At 44.9% G+C, this 18,195-nt stretch overlaps 1 protein-coding gene across 1 annotated transcript in view; it reads left to right on the forward strand.

Moving 5' to 3' along the window:
- Nucleotides 1-18,195, forward strand: part of LOC144723968 (neurobeachin-like) — a 518,054-nt gene that overhangs the window by 444,955 nt on the left and 54,904 nt on the right. Inside the window, exons 34-37 of the mRNA XM_078602770.1 lie at nucleotides 4,288-4,349; nucleotides 13,324-13,388; nucleotides 14,578-14,686; nucleotides 15,638-15,804. Coding sequence (XP_078458896.1) covers nucleotides 4,288-4,349; nucleotides 13,324-13,388; nucleotides 14,578-14,686; nucleotides 15,638-15,804 — 403 coding nt within the window. The remainder of the gene's footprint in view (nucleotides 1-4,287; nucleotides 4,350-13,323; nucleotides 13,389-14,577; nucleotides 14,687-15,637; nucleotides 15,805-18,195) is intronic.

An 18,195-nucleotide genomic window follows, 5' to 3' on the forward strand; every position in this document is an offset into this window, starting at 1 on the left:
TTGTGTGGCAATCCACCCCGCAGCGGCCGAGGGAGAGAAAGAGCAAATGGACCTATGCAAGCCTGGTAAATTTTAGAGAGAGAAATAGGAAGTTTGAAAAAACGAACTTGGCAAATAAATTGGAAATATAATGCAATGCAACACAGAGAGTCGGTTAACACACAGTTAACGCATAACCTGGTTGATTACGTTCTTTAAAAGATTGCGAAATTATAAGTTATATGGAATTTGACAGAGACACACAGAGAGAGAGAGAAAACAAACTTAAATCATCCCCGTAGAGGTGGTTCAAACTTGATTCGAAGCTTTCGTGACTGCAGGAATACTCTTTGGTTCTTTCGGTAAAGTCACGTAGAGAGAAAATAAATTAAATCATAGAAAACGACGTTTCGATTGCAACACAAGCAATCGTCATCAGGTAGAAAACAAACCTAGTAAACTTAGAAATACAATGCAATACAACACAGAGAGTCGGCTAACACAACAGTCAACACCCTACCTGATGATGATTGCTTGTGTTGAATCGGAACGTCGTATTTTATTATTTATTAATTTTCTCTCTCCGTGACTTTACCAAAATAACCAAAGAGTAATTCCTGCAGTCACGAAAGCTTCAAGTCAAGTTTGCTCCAATTATTGTTCTGGAAGGCCCATTGCTTGTTTATTTAGATAATTTTGTTGCTATAAATGTCCAAATGATGGGCCACTTTGTTGAGCTATCATTCGTAGCTTTGTCGCTTCTGAAAAGCAAGTTAATACCTCGGTGGGGTTTTCCTGGTAGGAAGGGGATGATATTCTTTGGGTCTTTCGGTAAAGTCACGGAGAACAACATTTCTTTTTAAGAGAACAACATTTTTTTTTAAAAATTGTTCTACGTGACTTTACCGAAAGACCCAAAGAATATGAACTCCTGCAGTCACGAAAGCTTTAAGTCAAGGATGGAGATGGTTTCGTGTTATTTGTTTGTGTTTGAGTGATTCCTTTACCTTTCTTGTACTTTGCACTGCTATCGTGTTTATGTATTGCTCGGTGTTGTAACGTTCTGACCCGCCCCTCCTGCACATCTGTGAAGAGCTTTATAGCTCATCGGATTCCTCCCATATAAATACATATTCTGACTATGATTCTGACTTGACACTTAACAGCACTTGCTCCAAAAGTCCACTCAAGACATACAAGGGGATGTGTACATTTGCGACTCCTGTGTGTCTAGCCTAGCCTGGGTGTTTACAATCACTGAACACGTAGTGCCACCAGCCTTGGATTCTCTTTGCAAGCGAAGGGTTGATCGGCCTTCATGCTTCACCTTGAAATATCCATAGCGTACTTGCCTCCTGCCGCGATAGACGCTCGCATGACGCCGTGTGATCCATTTGTTGTGAAGGCGTCCACAGACGCCGGCAATGACGCCCGTGTTGGTGTCCAACAGCAGGCGGCAGTGTTGGAACACATCCCGGAACGATTGAAAGCGATCCGTTTACAGATACCCCACCAAAATAATACGGAGATAATTACAGAGAAAACAATATTGGAATGTAAAGCCTCTTGCATGTCTCCCACCAATCCCACGACACTTATTCAATATTTTACCATTGTTCTGATAAGCTTTGTACAAAATAGCCAGTCCTTGTTGTGTGTTGCTATCAAAATATTCGGATTATTAGGAAACAACGGGGTATCTGTAAATGGATCGCCCTATGATTATTATTTTTGTTATGTTACCCCAATGGTTCATTTCACAATCCCGGCTGATATAAAGTAGTCAAATTACAACACAGCACCGCACCGTATATTTATCCACAATGCAATGTGGCATTATGGAGTGTTCACGAACCCTTTCACTTTGCATTATCGCGAGCGATGGCGGTGGCTTGGGAAGACCTTCACCGAGCAGTGCATGGACCATACATGATGACGATGATGATGACGAGCGATGATGATGATGAATGTACCTGGGTCTCCAGACACTGCAGAAACAGGGGCGTCTGGCAATGGATGGGGAGGAATTATTTTAGCGGTTATTATCAGAGGAGGGAGGAAGTGAGGGTAAGGGAAGCCAGGGCAGAGAGGGTCAGGAGATAAAAGGGAGTTGAATGTTGACAATTCATAAGAGCAGCAGGCGAAGGGAGGAAAGTCTCGAGGCTGAACTTGATTATGGGGAGTGAGTCTGCAGGGCATATGGCCAGGAAGGTGGAGGGAGTTCTAGACTACTGTGTGCCATGAACACATCTGAGATTGAATGTTACTTGCTACGACAATCTAAACATCCACAAAGGACCAGAGCGAGAGGCATGCCTGGAATTAAACTTTAACACTTTTTTATTTTACCAGGTAAGGCCCACTGAGCTATACAGCTCTTTTTCAGAAGTGAACCTGGCCACAAATGATAGCTCAACAAAGTGGCTTATCGCGTGCAAATGTTTCGCAGCCAAATACTCTAAACACATGTTTCTAAATGTGGAGGGGAAAACCAGAGGACGCGCAGAAAAATCCACACGACCACGGGGAAAACATACAATCTCCAATTTTCAGGCGTTATGGGGTGGGATGGATCCCACGACCTCCTGTAAACCAGGCAAGGTAGTTAACATCTGACCACCGCCACACAATGGCGAGATACTAACTATATTACCTTGACAGCAATGAATTGCATTAACGGCAAGGGGAACGTAAATAAAAAAAAACATAAGCAAGTTAGAGTGAGCTTGGGCAGGACATGTCACTCGAAGGGTTGATAGCCAGTGTTCGAGACGAGCGACTGGAGTGCCAGGCAAAGAAGGAAACATCACTATCCAATCAGAGTTCAGAGTTCAAGTCCCAGTTGGGAGTCAACTCGGCCAACACCCTGCTGTGGTGAATACAATCAGGATGTCACGAGTGGCTATACGCTGCTTTGATAGACTAACCCTGCCATCAGAATGTGGAATATTCTCCACTGACTTCGGACCACCAATGAAATCGAGAGCCATCCTATTGCTTGTTTGAGCAAGGAGATCCTCGATTCTGTACGGGTCCAAGACTCAGCCGTTCATGCTGCTAGCAATCATTACATTAATAGGGGTGAAAAATGCACACCGGTTTATTTTATGCGGACGCATCAAGTTGCATACTTATATCAGCACAGTAAATGAAGCTAACACAACAGTCAACATTGTAGCGTATGCGTACGAGTCACTGTTACACCTCCTTTCAGTCCAGACATGTAATGTTTTATTCCATTATGTATCCAACTGTAAAGTTAAGCGAATTCTTTCGTGTATGAATACTCTTTAGCTGACGAGCCTTCAAATAAACAACTTGTCATTGGATATTTTTTTCCCCCGAAGCTGTTGAGATCAGCAGCAGTGTGCATTAATTGTTTAATGCAACGTGAACAGCACGATGTAAACCACACTGGAGTATGAGGACGATGATGATATCATTTAGTCGCAATGCAATACCTTGTGGACTCTCAACAGCTGCACAGGCTGTGCTTCTTTTCACATCAATAATGCAGCTTCTTTGCAAGAGAAAAAATCAATACGTGAGTGCTTCCTAATGGGACAGAATATTGGATTGTGGGTGCGCGTGTGGAAGCCGATAGCTGATACGGATGCTTTGAAAGGAGCCTGGCTCGCCCTGATGTCTGCCTCCTGCCTCCTGCAGCCTCTTGTCGCCAGTGGCCTTGTATAGACCACGGCTTCATGAGGGTTGGCTACTGTAGGTGATTTTGATGTCGAGAGAGAGTGCGTGCGTGTGTACGCTTTGTCAGTGGCACGTGTCCATTGGATAAACTGGTCCCTACCATTGGAATGGGGACTTTTAACCACTGACTCAAGGCCGCGATATGATCACAGCCCCAATGCCCCGATTGAGCTGGTAGATCTATGAGTTTTTACTTTCAAACATCGACTTCCTTGTTGTAACATTTGCTTTCGTATGCTTATGTTCTCATGATTTTCAATTTAATTTAACATGACTTATCTTTTTTATAGGCTTAACGCTACATTGGCGCGACTTGTTGTGTGTGCAATTTCAAACGTTTTGCTCTCTATTGTACACATCAAGAGCATACCAACATACATACCATGTTGGGGAAATCACTACTCGTAATCCTGACCCTGGCAGTGACTGACCCTTCCCTCTGTGCCACAGTACAGCATCACCAAGGCCCGTGTGGGGCCTGGCTCCATCTGACTTCGGCTAATAAAACAATGGTGTCAAATATGTGCAGTTGGTAGTTGGTATTGGTGTTTATGCTGCCCCCTGACACGTGTGTGTGTGTGTGTGTGTTTCGATTCGCTCCAGGTCTGGTGTGCATGAAGTCCAGCACGTCTGTGGTAGAGCTCGTGATGCTGCTTTGCTCCCAGGTATACACACACACACATGTGCACATACGCACACGTGCACATACGCACACACAAAGACAAAGATCCCCCGTATAGCCTTAGCAGACTGTTGGCGAGCACCTATGAAGGCCAGAATGGCACACGAGTGTTTGGGTGGCCAGCACCACGCCCGGCTGCCTTTGTCTCCCTAGTGGCAATGTTTTTACGCACCGCACCAGGTACTCATTTGAGGCTGAGTCGACCTACGGGAGGCCCAGGACCGGTTCAGATAATCGTCACTGGTGTTGGTGGCGGGCGGGAATCGAACTCGGGTCGCCAGGTTCATAGCACAGCGTGCTAACCGCTACACTCCCGCACACACGTGTACATATGCACATCATGACATCATAAACTCTCTGTGTTAAAGGGAAAAGTTTTATTTTTTTATTTTTTTATGACTTGCTTACCTTTCCTATGCTTTGCACTCCTATCGTTTTTTGTATTGTTTGCTGTTGTAATTTGCTGACCCACCCCTACTGAACATCGGTGAAGAAGAGCTTCATAACTCATCGGATTCCTCCAGCCTAAATGAAGATTCTGATTGTGAAGGTGCAGCCCTGTCGTAGTTGTGTGGTCACACCACTGATCACAGAAGGGCCTCCACTGGATGATTCAGAGAGCACCTCTAGAAGGTATTTGGCCTACTTATCCATGCCGGCCAGATGTCTTGGAAGAGGTGGGAGAACCCACACGTTACTCCACTGCGCGCGACCAGCCAATTGAGCGACTGGTGAAACCCATTCATACTGCTGGGTTGGCAAAGGCAGGGGGATTTAAGAAACGTGACCCATTTTTTCAACTATCACACCAGGAGATTGAACCGGCGACCCCTGTATTACAAGTTCAGCGTGCTTACCCGTACGCCATGGCAGCATCCGTACAATATACGTGTGTGTTCGCCCTTATTTATCCGTACAGACCACAGAGGCAATTGCTATCGGTGAACCTGTTCAAGGCTTGTGGTGTAGCCAGCACCACCCAGCTGCCCTTGTCTCCCCAGTGCTGACGCTGACCAATCGGCATCAGGTGTTCGTTTAAGGCTAAGTTCACATTGAGGAGGTTAACGGCAGGGTTTATATGTCACTCTGCAGTGATGTACATCACCGGGGTTTGAACCCAGGTCCATGTGATGGTAGTAGCACAGTGCAGTGACCTCTAGCCAGGGCTTAATTTCAGCCGGGTTCGCCTGGGTTGGCAAATGGGAAAATATTTCCGCGTCCGGCACAAAACATCCACTTTCATCATGATCATCACCACAGCCATGATCACCCCACTGCTGGATGAAGGCCTATCCTGCAGTGTAGTAATCTGCCTCGTGGTAACTGTTGCTAGAGCTGTGGCTACCGGTCAGTTGTCTGCTCCAGCCTACCGGGAGCCTGGACAATATTCAGTGAGAAATTGAGCCCTCAACCTGCCACACGACTCCCTTTTCTTCCTTTTTTTCCCAGTGCAAAGACAAAGACAAATATTTCCATATAGCCTCAACAGACTCTTGGAGCAAGTGCTGTTAGCAAGCACCGATGAAGGCCCCAACAGTCTGTTAAAGGCTATACGGAGGATTTTTATATTGTCTTCCCAGTGCACACACACGCTGACAAATATTTGCCATGTTTTCCTTTACGGACCGACCACACAGATACCCGCCTAAACTGGACATTTGTGAAAAAGAGCTTCATAACTCATCGAATTTCTCCCGGATAAATAAAGATTCTGACTCTGACAACACAGTTTCACAGAACTTCCATCTGCGTAGTTATCTCCCACATCATTCACATCTCTGCAATAGGCAGATGTGAGCAATGGAGGACACAAGCGTTTGGGAGGTCTCAGTCGCCAATCTCTTTATGGCGCAGTTATCAATAACATCCCGATAGCTCCTCCTTGAGCGAACTACCCAAGGTAAGTTAATTGTATGTTTAAGCTCTCTTTAGCTGCTATCCTTTATTTTACATTACAAACCAGGGTAGTCCCCAATTGGATAAGTGTTGTGCAATTACACCATCCCAAAGTCTAGGGAAATGCTTCGAAAACCGTTTTATATTTCTTGAGGTGCAGCTGTTTCTTCAATCAATTGACTTCAATTGACTTCCACCTGCATCAAAATAAAAGGACTATACCTGATTGACAATTGATTGAGTTTTGGTGCAGGGATGGAAGCTCCGCACCCCCGATTGGCACGGGTTGGATATGTAACGGTGCAAAAGAAGTTGCATCCTGTATGGTAATAATCTCGAGGTCATATACAGCACACACATTGATTCACATCATCGCCTTTGGACGACTCCAGCCACGATGATTTGATTGAGAGCTGCGCGAGGATTAACGCACCTGGGCAATTGACCTGTGGACATCACTCGCCCCATAACTGGGAGGATTATCGCGGCACGAGGTCCCTCATCTCGGTTCTGCCTGGCGCCAGTTTCGAGAGGAAGGCATTTCCTCCTCCGCGCGGAGTCCCCGGGTAGCCCGTTGCTGATGGATGCCGAAGGTCGTGACTTTAGAGAGTGTGCATCAACGGCGGTCTGCGATTCGGTTACGGGTGTAACTGCGGAGCAGCGCCTCCCTCCCAGATCCCGTTACGCTGAGCCCTGATCAAAGCCACAGTGAGCGGCAGGAAAGAGGCCTCTAATCGGAGCCAGACTGCAACTTTGACGCCCTCCTACCATCCCGCCAGCCCTCGCACGTGTGCCATGAGCGGCGGTCGCGAGCTGGCCAAGCTGACTCCAACAGAAGCAATTTCAGCAACTGAATGATGCACGTTTTAGTCATAAATGTAAGACATATTTAAGGCATGTATAGCATGTTTAAAAAATAATCATTTCTTTCGTTTTTGGTAACAGGTGACTGCGTTTTCTTTGCACTTTTCATTGAACACGGCTCCATGTGCGTTTTTCCACGAGCTAAATTCGAGCGCCGTGAGCAAAGCCATGCACAATAGTTTATAAGAGCCCACGTTGTTGGGTTGAGGCGGAGCGGTGGCGCCGCGGTTTGCGCACTGCGGTATGTGAACCCTTGCGACGCGAGTTCGATTCCCGGCCACCGCTCACGTCGCTCGTATCTGAATCGACCCCTGCCCCCCCCCCCACCCCGCCCAGCCCACACGACCAGCATGGTGAAGTATGGCCAACCAAAATCCATGACTCGCACGTTGTGGGGAGGCTTTGCTCCAGCGGTGAATGGACATATGTGTGCACTAGTTTTATTTATTAAGCTACAAACTTACGTGTCGTGTTGAATCATGAACGTTTCATGACGGTGATCATAGTTGTTGTTGGGTTTTGTTGAGTGGTCGGTTTACGCCCAAATTCTCGTCATTGACACTTCACCAACTGACAAGATTGTTACGTTCACAGAGATGTTCTTTATGCGAGGCCAAATGTATTGGACAAGACTTGTGGCACAAACCTACTGCGTGGCCTAACCCAAAATGAACATGTATTGTATTGGCTAAAAAATAAATACTCGTGTTAAATTATGCGCTCAAACATGACTAAACACTCATTCCACAATTATATATTGTTTCATCACGACTGTTTATTTGTACTCAAATGAACGATTATACGTAACTAAGTTAAACTTTACCAATCACATTCTTCGGTGCCGTGCGTTATCATAGAATTTGCTCGAAGCAAATAGCATGCTCGAATTGGCACCGTCTCTGGCCAGTGGTTGCTGCGATTAGAGCGCTTGACTCACAAGTTCATATCCTGGCCAGAGGTCAGTACAGCTAATTGTTCATTCAGGGGTTTTTTTTTATAATCAGCACCACTTTGTGTAAGGGCAACATTGATTGCATTGTGAAGACGCTGGCTCTGCCATTTGAATATGGAATGTGCTGCCAGTGAAGATTAGCACTGCCCTGTTCGCTCATTTGAACTGGGAGATGCACGAGCCGACATGTTTTACTTCCTGTGAGGCATTGATATCTTTGTCTGCTGTAAAGTGGTCATTAATGGCTGTGACAATCGTCTACATAAGCTCTTGCGTCCTGATAGATTGGTCCTTATTTTCGATTTTAATGTTAACGCACATTTTTTTTTGCTGGGGCAGGAAGGTCTTATGATAAATAATTAGGTTCCTCTAATGGCCAGACTGCTCAAAATCAGCAATGGGTGTACAGATTGAGACATTAATATCAATTATTTTACAGTCATATTACAGAATATCATTGCGAGGTTGATGAATTAATGTATTTAATTCGGATAAAACAATCAAGTTGGCTAGGTCTGCTGATCAGAGAAACATTTGTCAACTTAATAAAACTATGCAGAGCTCGTTGTAAAATATGGTTTTAAGCAACCACAAAACAACTTATTCATACTTGTTTGAGAGAGAAATATTCATATGAAGTTGATTCCTGATAACAATTATAATATTCTATTTGAATTATATTTGGGAAACTGAAAATATAAAAAAAAAAAATAGACCTCAATATGAAATATTGCTAGTTATTAGACCGGAAAAGATACAACATTTAAGACGCATTGCTTTGTTGATGCAAATTCACGATGCAGAATGACAAAAATAAAATATTCAGCCGGGGCCTTAAACAACAAAATGAGAAGTCAGAGGGAAAAAAAAAAGTTAAAAGAGTTGACCACCATCGTTATTAATTCCACTCACGTTAATACAATTAACCCATACTCTACCCAATATAAAACAAATATCAGGTCAAGTTTGAGTTGCTGACAAGGATGGCCCTATCTTTCAGCTGAGCAGCTGTCTCCAGCATGGGAGACATGATGCCCCCACAAAGGCCCATCAGGCTGCCACACCCAGTTTTGAATCTCTCTGCATCAGCTTTAATAGAATCATGCTCTCTCCACGACCATCATTTGGATTGCGCTCATCCATTACAGCTCTAGAAACAGCATCTTTTATAACCATGATGCTATCACGATATCTCAAGCATTAATATACAAGTCAACGTTTCTCCGTATTTAAACTAAGATTCTCAGTGGTGAAAATTCCACATTCCTATGGCAGAGGCCAGTACATTCACAGAATGACTGCTGCTGACTTCTCACAACGTGCTTATTTTATGAGACCCTCGCGGGGAGCGGTGGGTTGAGTTAACGCCCGACCGGGTTTCAAGCTTGCAACCTCCAAAATACGTTACAACCACACGCATACTCTTTGGTTATTTTGGTAAAGTCACGTAGGTATAAAATAAAATACATTAAATCACGACGTTTCGGGCGCAACACAAGCGTCCGTCATCAGGTGGAACAACCACAGCTAGAAACAAATGCTGTTTCTGGCTGTGGTTGTTCCACCTGATGACGTACACGTCGTGATTTAATTTATTTTATTTTCTACCTACGCGACTTTACCGAAAGAACCAAAGAGTATGGATCCCTGCAGTCACGAGGCCTTCAAATCTAGATTGAACCACAACACAACTTGGCCAGATCTGTGCATCACATATGAACCTAATTTGGTGTTTCAAGACTGGTAAAGCCAAGCCAAACATCTTTTCAAAATTAGAGTATAAAGAGAGCCCTTTTAGGAATGTTTTTCCTCTCAAATAAAATTGCATAGACTGTATTTTTTTTCTAAGCTGTTATGTTTCCTGCAATTTTTGAGGAATTGTGTTAGGGTGTGTGATGGAAAACACCATACATTCCCTCATTCTCAAGCAGGGCATGGCAAATCAGATATTAACTCGTGGTGCCTTCTACCAAAATAAATATCACTTGTGCCTTTGACTTTAAGGCATCTCTCGAATACATGACGTGCAAGAATTCAGGCCCACCAGTGGCGAAGCAGTCAATCACAGTCGCGGTTATTTTCACGGTGAATTGAATAAACCAGCAGAACACTGGTTCATGTAATTTCACGGGGACTGGCTTTAATGTTTGTGAAAAAGAATCGCGGTCTACTCTTGCAATGCAATTACACTTAGCTTGTTTATGGTAATGAAACAACGTGCGTGCACTTGGGCTCTGTAATGCAAAAGATGTTGCACTCACAGTTCTCACGTGGAGCCATCCATCCCTCGCCACTTGGCCCCCCCTTCTTGAGAAACGTCCCAACTCTTGTCCGGGTTGTCCTCTCACGAAAAGCTGATCCCGTCTCGTCACAGCAAGTAGGGTCCGCCGCGCCCCCGATTTTAAATGTGCGCAATCATGCGTCTCGTTTTCATTAAATAACGCACATCCCCCAAAACCCGCACAACGAAAGTGGAAAATCTCATTGTGGGCTTGGACTTTGCCGATTGATAAATGGACTGATGAGCTGAAGGGCAAGTGGGTGATGGAAGTTAGCAGCGGGTACTTGTGCGGGCTACTGCAAGTCACCGGCAGGACGAGCGTGCACGAGCGTGCGTATGAGCGTGGCCTCTGCCACTCGGGGCTGTGGAGGGGTAATGATACCATCTGAGCCGGGGCTGTCTGTGGGCGAGAGGCTGCACTCTGCTCCCTCCTGAGGGCTCTTATCTGCGCGAGAACATCCCGTATCGATCATTGGAGGGGAAATGGAACGGGCTCGCTTCTCCCGCTCACATTTCAGCAAAGGGGAGGAATGGGGGGGGTAATCTAAAAAAGCACAGAGACGAAAAATAAAGTAATGTGTAGCGAGGATTATTAAATTATCCAAAGTGCCGCCATACGTTTGTGTGCGCTATTATTTGATTGTTAATTTGGTTCAGTTTATTTCCACACTTTAGCTCCGCAGTCTGTGATGCCAGTGATGGTGTATCAGTCATGTTTAATGGTATTTTATTTATTTTTTCATAGGATGCTATTTGTATTTTATATTCTGAATTTTTTCAAGTACATTTAATCTGTCAGGTCAAGGTACTTTTAGATAAAGAATTCAGGGAATTATTCTTCTACAAGCATTGACATTGCCATGTCATCTACATAACAATGGCAAAATACAAGTAATGTTTTGAATGAGAGGTGTTCACATGTAACCCTTCATTGATCAAATAATTATTTCCTTAAGGCGTCACTGAGAAACAATAAAAGGAGCATTAACTCTTCGTAAACAGATTGTTTTGAAGAAAACTGTATTAATTATATGTTGTTCAATCACACCCTTAAGCATAGTTCATGGTTACTCTTTGGGTCTTTCGGTGAAGTCACGTTGATAGAAAAATAATTAATGAAGTAGATAGAAAAATTATAATTATAGTTAATGGTTGTTTGTATTTTGTCGTAATAATAATGCAGTGCCTTGAAAAGGGTTTCTATTTGGTGTTTGAACATCTTAACACTCGTTTTATTGCCAGAAAGGGTAAAACCTATTATTTCCTTTTATCATTGTCCCAACTTGTTTATATGTTGCTTGCAAGCACTCCAAGTATAATGCTTTCCTCACGCACCGGCTGTTGTATAAGGGCCCGTGCAGGATAGATGGCCAGAGAGAGAGAGAGAGATGGGAGGTTTTTTTTGGTTTGATCAACAAGGGAAGTGGCAAGATATTTAGGCCGTTAATTCTAGATTTGAAGCTTTCGTGACTGCAAGGATTCATACTCTTTGGTATTTTCGGTAAAGTCACGTAGGTTAAAAAAATCTAATAAGACACACTTAAGCGGTTGTGCTTTCGCTACGTTGTCCCCACCTGAAGTAGGACGCTTGTGTTGCGCCCAAAACGTCGTGATTTAATTTAGTTGTTTTCATTTTTATTTTTTATTTTTTTTACCTACGTGACTTGACGAAAAAAACAAGCAGTATTTAGGCCGTTGTCTACTTCGCAGGGAGACGTGAGCGTAGCGTTGCGCTGGCTGCCGTGTGGGCAGTGACCGCCGCCAGCCTCAGGCCTTGTTGATGCAGGGTCCCTCGGGGGAGCCCCTTGTAATTGTGCGCTGCTCGTCCTCACCACATTTGGCCACTCCACAAAACTAGCAGCTGCCCAAGAAAAGGCATTTTTAAATCCTCTATATTAAGTTCACTTGCTTGCTTGCTTGCGCGCTTACGACCGTGCAAATCTTTCGGTCGTTTTTTAACCCACTTCCCGTGATCCAATCGAGCTGACATTTTGCACACAAAATTTTACACTTTTTAGGAAAAAATAAATTATATTTAATTACCAATTGCTTAATGGTGGCAGGCAATCATCTGACCCATAGGTGGCAGCCATCTCAAGCCAGAGGACGAGAGGACTCTAGCCGCCACGCATATAAAGGATTTATAGTGAAAAACTTTGTTTTTACGGGTTAATTTTTTCTATTTTTTTACCACAGGGCATATGGCAACTTCCATTTACTCAATCTCAGATAAATTAGATCAACTACATTTTATTGTCCAGCAAACAAGGTCCGAGTTCATTGTCAGTCTTCAAGATGTTTACGATTGGATTTATCTTCGTTTGATAAATTGTACGGTCCCACAGAAAGAAAAAATACTCAGTGAGGGTCTGCTGGAGGAATGCACAAAATGACTTTTGCACGTCAAATAGACATTCGGTGACTGTAATTGTTCATTGGTTAGATATATCCCAGTTGAAATTTCAAAGTGATTTGGGCCAAGCATGCTAGGAATCATATTGACATACAGAAAGAGGAATACGCCGATTAGATACATACAAGTGATTATCTTCAGTTTAACACGTAGGCTTTCATGACCAATATTATCCATAATAGAGTTTTTTTTGGTCCAGATCGCGTAAATATAACTGTGTCGTTGAACCCGCCGTCACCTGACACAGCCAATTGGTAAGGTTTGTCATGTAAACAAAACGTGGCAATTCGTTACTAGCACAGCACCACCAGTGTGCCGAAGAGTAAACCCACAACATTTACAATTCGACGTTTCAAACTGGTTCTCAATAATGCACAGTGCGCTAACCGGCGTGCTGCCGTTCCTCGCTGAGTAATACTAATTACGTGCCATGGCCAAGTTGAATTTACACTAAAACTGGAGACAATGTTTAATTCACAAAATGTCAGCGTCAGTCGTTAACGTCTGTCTATGGTTGTCATCAAGTCTCGACTTTTCCATTGCCTGTGCAGGAATGGCAGAACTCCATCCAGAAAAATGCCGGCCTGGCGTTCATCGAGCTCATCAACGAGGGACGGTGAGTGCAGCTTTTTGCCATCGTGCGCTCGTACATGCCGCATGCTTTCATAACAATTTACAATGCACATTAAATCCACATTTTTGTTGCTGAAGCTAGCAGCGATATATCCTTGACGTAAACTCATATTTTTGATAGCTCTCATTCTATTTCAGTCAAGCTTAATTGTTGGTTACCTCTTCTTGTGTTTTAGACATTGAATTAGAAGATAAAGTAACGTTATATACTTTCCATTTTAGTCTATTGATAACATACCTCTGAATAAGAAATTTTAATGAAAATATATTATAATATTCTTATTATATTCGCTCCGACCCTCCACAATATTATTACGCTGACATTTTCTGAGGTTGTTTCCGTGAAGTCAAATCTTACACTTCGTCACATGCACGTGTGTCGCACGTGCTGAAGCCAGAGTACATTCTGACATACACCACTTGTGTGCTGTGCAGAGTGTCGCTTTGTGCGATACCTCGTTCTCAGTGCCACGGGTGCTGCGTCCACTATGCTGCTGCAGATTGCCGAGTGAGCTGCCCGCGGTGTGCTTCTTGCACCGCGTGCCGTTGTGTGCACAGCGTTATTGTCTTGCCGAACACAATGTGCTGCGATCCAAGTGACGGCGCATTTCAAATGCCCGTCGTGCACGCAACTGGCAAATTGCGTGTGAACCCCCCCCCCCCCCCCCCCCCCGGTCCTCCAAGGTGACGCAGCCTTAACTGCCGTCATTGCTGTCACCACGTAAATATCGGCACTGGAAAGACAAACGCTCACTGGGCATGATGCTGAGCAAGCCGTCCCCTTGGTATGGCACATGGCCGAGCGGTCGCGTGCTCTCCTCGCCGCTTCTTGTTGTTGTTGCAGGTCTTCGCGGTTCGTTCCCAGCGGCGGCCGCCCTGATTAATACCGCGAGTGTAATGACCATAAAATGCCCGTCACATATATCCTCGGCACGGTCCAAATTAGTTACATTTGAATTAAATGCTAACAAGTTACTTAATGGGGTAACACCACACAAGAACGACGCCCTCTACCTGCCAATCATTCCCGTCTGAAACACAGCGCAATCATGGGAATGGCACCAATACCGATCGTAGGAGCCTTTGCGTTGCGAGCGAGGCTAAAAGGAGCATCTGCGCGCCTCTGCGGTACGCCGTGTGCCCGTGTGTGTCTCCCGCACGCCCGGCGCCAGGCTGCTGTGCCACGCGATGAAGGACCACATCGTGCGCGTGGCCAACGAGGCCGAGTTCATCCTCAACAGACAGCGCGCCGAGGACGTGCACAAGCACGCGGAGTTTGAGGTGCGTCCCTCCCGTGACCTCCCTCTGTGAATGAGTCACTGTGTATGGCGGTGTTCTTCATTGCAAGGCCCGTTGGCCACTGGCGGCCCCTCGTGGCCTTTAGTGCGTCCCCTGACGTGCGATCCCCAACAATAACCAACAACACGTGAAGGCACCCCTTGCAGGTGGTGTGGCGGCCCTCACGCTGATGATGTATTACCGGCGAAAGCGGCCTCCCTCTGAAAATTAATGACGAAAACCGGTAAATGGCATTGCTTTGGGTGAATGACAAAATAAGCACTCGATTTTAAATTCCCAACAGCAGTGGGGTACCCGCTCCACTGGACTGACACATGCTAGATATTTAAACCTTGTGAGGCTTATTTAATCAATTGCGTTTCGACAAAATTGTCATTTCCGTGAATGCGCCCAGAGGTACTAATAACCTCATGGAGCACAGCTCCACAAGTTTGATTTAGCTACGAATCTCATATTCGCTGGAAACATCCAACAAATCTTACTGAAATGTCAAGCGACTTGTCTAACTTTCCTTTAGTCCCATTATTAACAAAAAATATACTTAAAACGCGATGCTATTTGGAAAAGTTTAAGTCAATTTCCACAACACGGTCCCGATCTATGGGCTCTCAGATTGAAGGTTTAACTTGCACATCAAACCACACTCAATTGCACCCGGTATGCACATTTCAAAGTTTATTCTGCAGCATTAAACTTAAGTTGTGTAGCTTTCAGTTGTGATCTGGAAGTTGTTTTTTTTCTCGCTGTGAATTCCTGTAAACTTCGTGTACATAGGAAGTGCATGCACTTACGGCGTGCAAAGGGAATATATCTATGGAGAGTATGTACATGGGGAATATATGGAAGTGAATGGGTACAAGGGCTTAATGTTTTCATTCCCATCTCTACCTCTGTTCACGACCTTCCACCTCCATCCCACCGCCTCCCCCCCAGTCGCTATGTGCCCAGTACGCAGCGGAGCGGCGGGACGAGGAGAAGATGTGCGACCACCTCATCGGTGCTGCCAAGCACCGCGACCACGTCACGGCGAACCAGCTCAAGCAGAAGATCGTCAACATCCTGACCAACAAGCACGGCGCGTGGGGCAACGCCACGGCCAGGTAGAGCTCGGCAGCAACCACCACGGACGCGCGTGTCACTGTCCTGCCTTGCCGAGCAATCATCCTCTCTTTGAGGTCGCTGCCCTTGGAAATGTGTGTGCGTGTTTCCCAGTACATTACAAGGTTTTTGTCAGTTCTGTAATTATGCATCGCTCAGGACATGGAATTTTCGTGTTGTTGTCCCATCCTCTGGTGTTGTGCGATATTTATGCCATCTATGATATGTCCTGGTTTTTTGTACATCAGTGGTGGCACTCCTAATACCATGGGCATGTTGGGCATGGAAATATAAAGGAGATGGATTGGCAGAGAGCTGCCATCCTAACTTTTGGATGGTGGGGCCAAGCCTTTTGCTGTGTCACCTAAATTATTGTTTCACAGCCTTCAGGGGCCACCTTGGCTACTCATCCTTTGATCCCCTTCTAACTTAAACATTGTTCCGTGCCACTGCCCCTGCACAGCACACTATTAATTTACTGGTGTTGACCCTCAAGTTTAATGTTTTGTATATTCATGTTATGTAAGGGAGAGACTATGTGCCCTACTTGCACCTGATTCACTTGGGATTTTATGCTATTATGCCTCTTTGTGCTCCTCTGGAGTGATTGGAGTGCAGCAGAAACCCATGCTGCTTGAATTATCTTGAGAAGCTGCTGCATGTGAACATTACGTAAATCCCAATTGCAAGTGTCATTCTGTGTGGTTTTTTTCCATAAAGTTTCCTGAATGTGAGATGCATTTCGATATACAATTCTGACCCTTCAACTCAAATTACATCAGCAAATTCATATTCACCTTCATTTGTCCGAAGCAACTTTATTTGTCTTTCATCCTGGCCATCTATCTGTCAAGTTTTTCTGGATTGAAAACTAATTTCTTTAAAGCTGCTTTTTGTGCTTAGTTTGTTGTCCTTCCCCCCGTGCCTCCGATTATCACGGTTGCCTATATAGGTGCAACAGTAGTTGAACACACAAGCCAGACCATTTACTCCGCTAATTTTTTTCATACAGTTTTCAGTTTGACGTTAGTCTGGCCAGGAGAATCCAAGGACCTACGTGATGGAATTGTAGCCGCGTGCGACATATTACTGATCGATAACAATACTGTCCGCTATTTGCAATGAGTGGTGTCTGCATTCTGCACATGCCTGGGTAAACAAGCGTGATAAAAAAATATATATATATAATGCTAGCTCGGATTTGTGGCTCCACATGTTGGTGCCTGGGGCAAGGTGCCACCCCCGAGTGCTGGACTGCTGGGACTTCCCAACCCGAAAGAGAATCGAACCACCAGCTGTCGTAGCTTGCTTTGTTTCCAACAAATTGGCTCCCCATTCAAGTGGCGTCCTCCTTGCTTGTGCCACCTATATACAGTACTGCAGGGTAGCCTATGCTACACAGCCTAATAGTTGACTGGTGAGTGTCGGGTGAGTGTAAAGTGAGTGTGAGCATGTGGTGCGTGGTGTCTGTTGAGTGTGATTGTCCAGTGAGTGTTAATCTTGCTGATGAGAGTCTGGTGAGTGGTGCACGTCTGGTAAAGGTTACGTCATCCTGTCCTTTGGACAGGCTGCCCTCTGTTGTGATATATTTTAAAAGCATTGTTGGGTTATATTACCCACATTCTGCTGTCTAGGTGGGATTGTGGCTGATCACTTGACTAACATTCTGAAGGTTATTGTTAAAATGATCGAAGGTCAACTCAGCAACCATTCTGCATAATAAAATGAGTACCACTTTGCTTGATGTAATCAGTCATTGCCGACTGGATAGACTAATCCTGATCACACACATTTGGAATATTCACCATTGATTCAAGGTCATCAGTGAAGATAAGTATCATCCATAATTCGTTTGAACATGGAAATACTTTGGCTGTGCTAAAACAGGATTGAAAATAAGTTGTGCATTCCTAACACGCTTCTGGAGGAAAAGCACCTCCTTGAACTATTAGTCAGGACATTCATCCAAGGCATGTTCCAGTGCTCCGACATCGAGGCTTACAATACATGTACTGTACTCCACACAGCAGCGGCAGTTGTGGTGGAAAAAAAATCCCCAATGCACGAACAGTCCTCTGATCTTGTAGACAACGAGCCCGGAGGGACGCGTGGAACGCAGACGATTGTTCTCACCGTCGTGCCCGACGCTGGGTTCTCGCTCACCCTGTTCACGTCTGCCCTAATGACTGTGACCCTCGACTTAAAAGTGAATGTCTGGTTCGTTGTTTGGCACCGAGCGTTCTGAAGCAACATGTGATGAATGTGTCCATTCAGTACAATTAGGAGTACTGTGGGAAGCATCGTCCTTGCCTTTGAGTAACAGCTGACCAGAGCCCGTTTCTCAAGCCATGTCATGATCTTTGACTCCACTTACAATTACTTGTTGTGTCTTT

The sequence above is a fragment of the Lampetra planeri genome, chromosome 19 (genome assembly GCF_965212315.1).
Source record: "Lampetra planeri chromosome 19, kcLamPlan1.2.h2, whole genome shotgun sequence".
In the NCBI taxonomy this organism is placed as follows: Eukaryota; Metazoa; Chordata; class Hyperoartia; order Petromyzontiformes; family Petromyzontidae; genus Lampetra; species Lampetra planeri.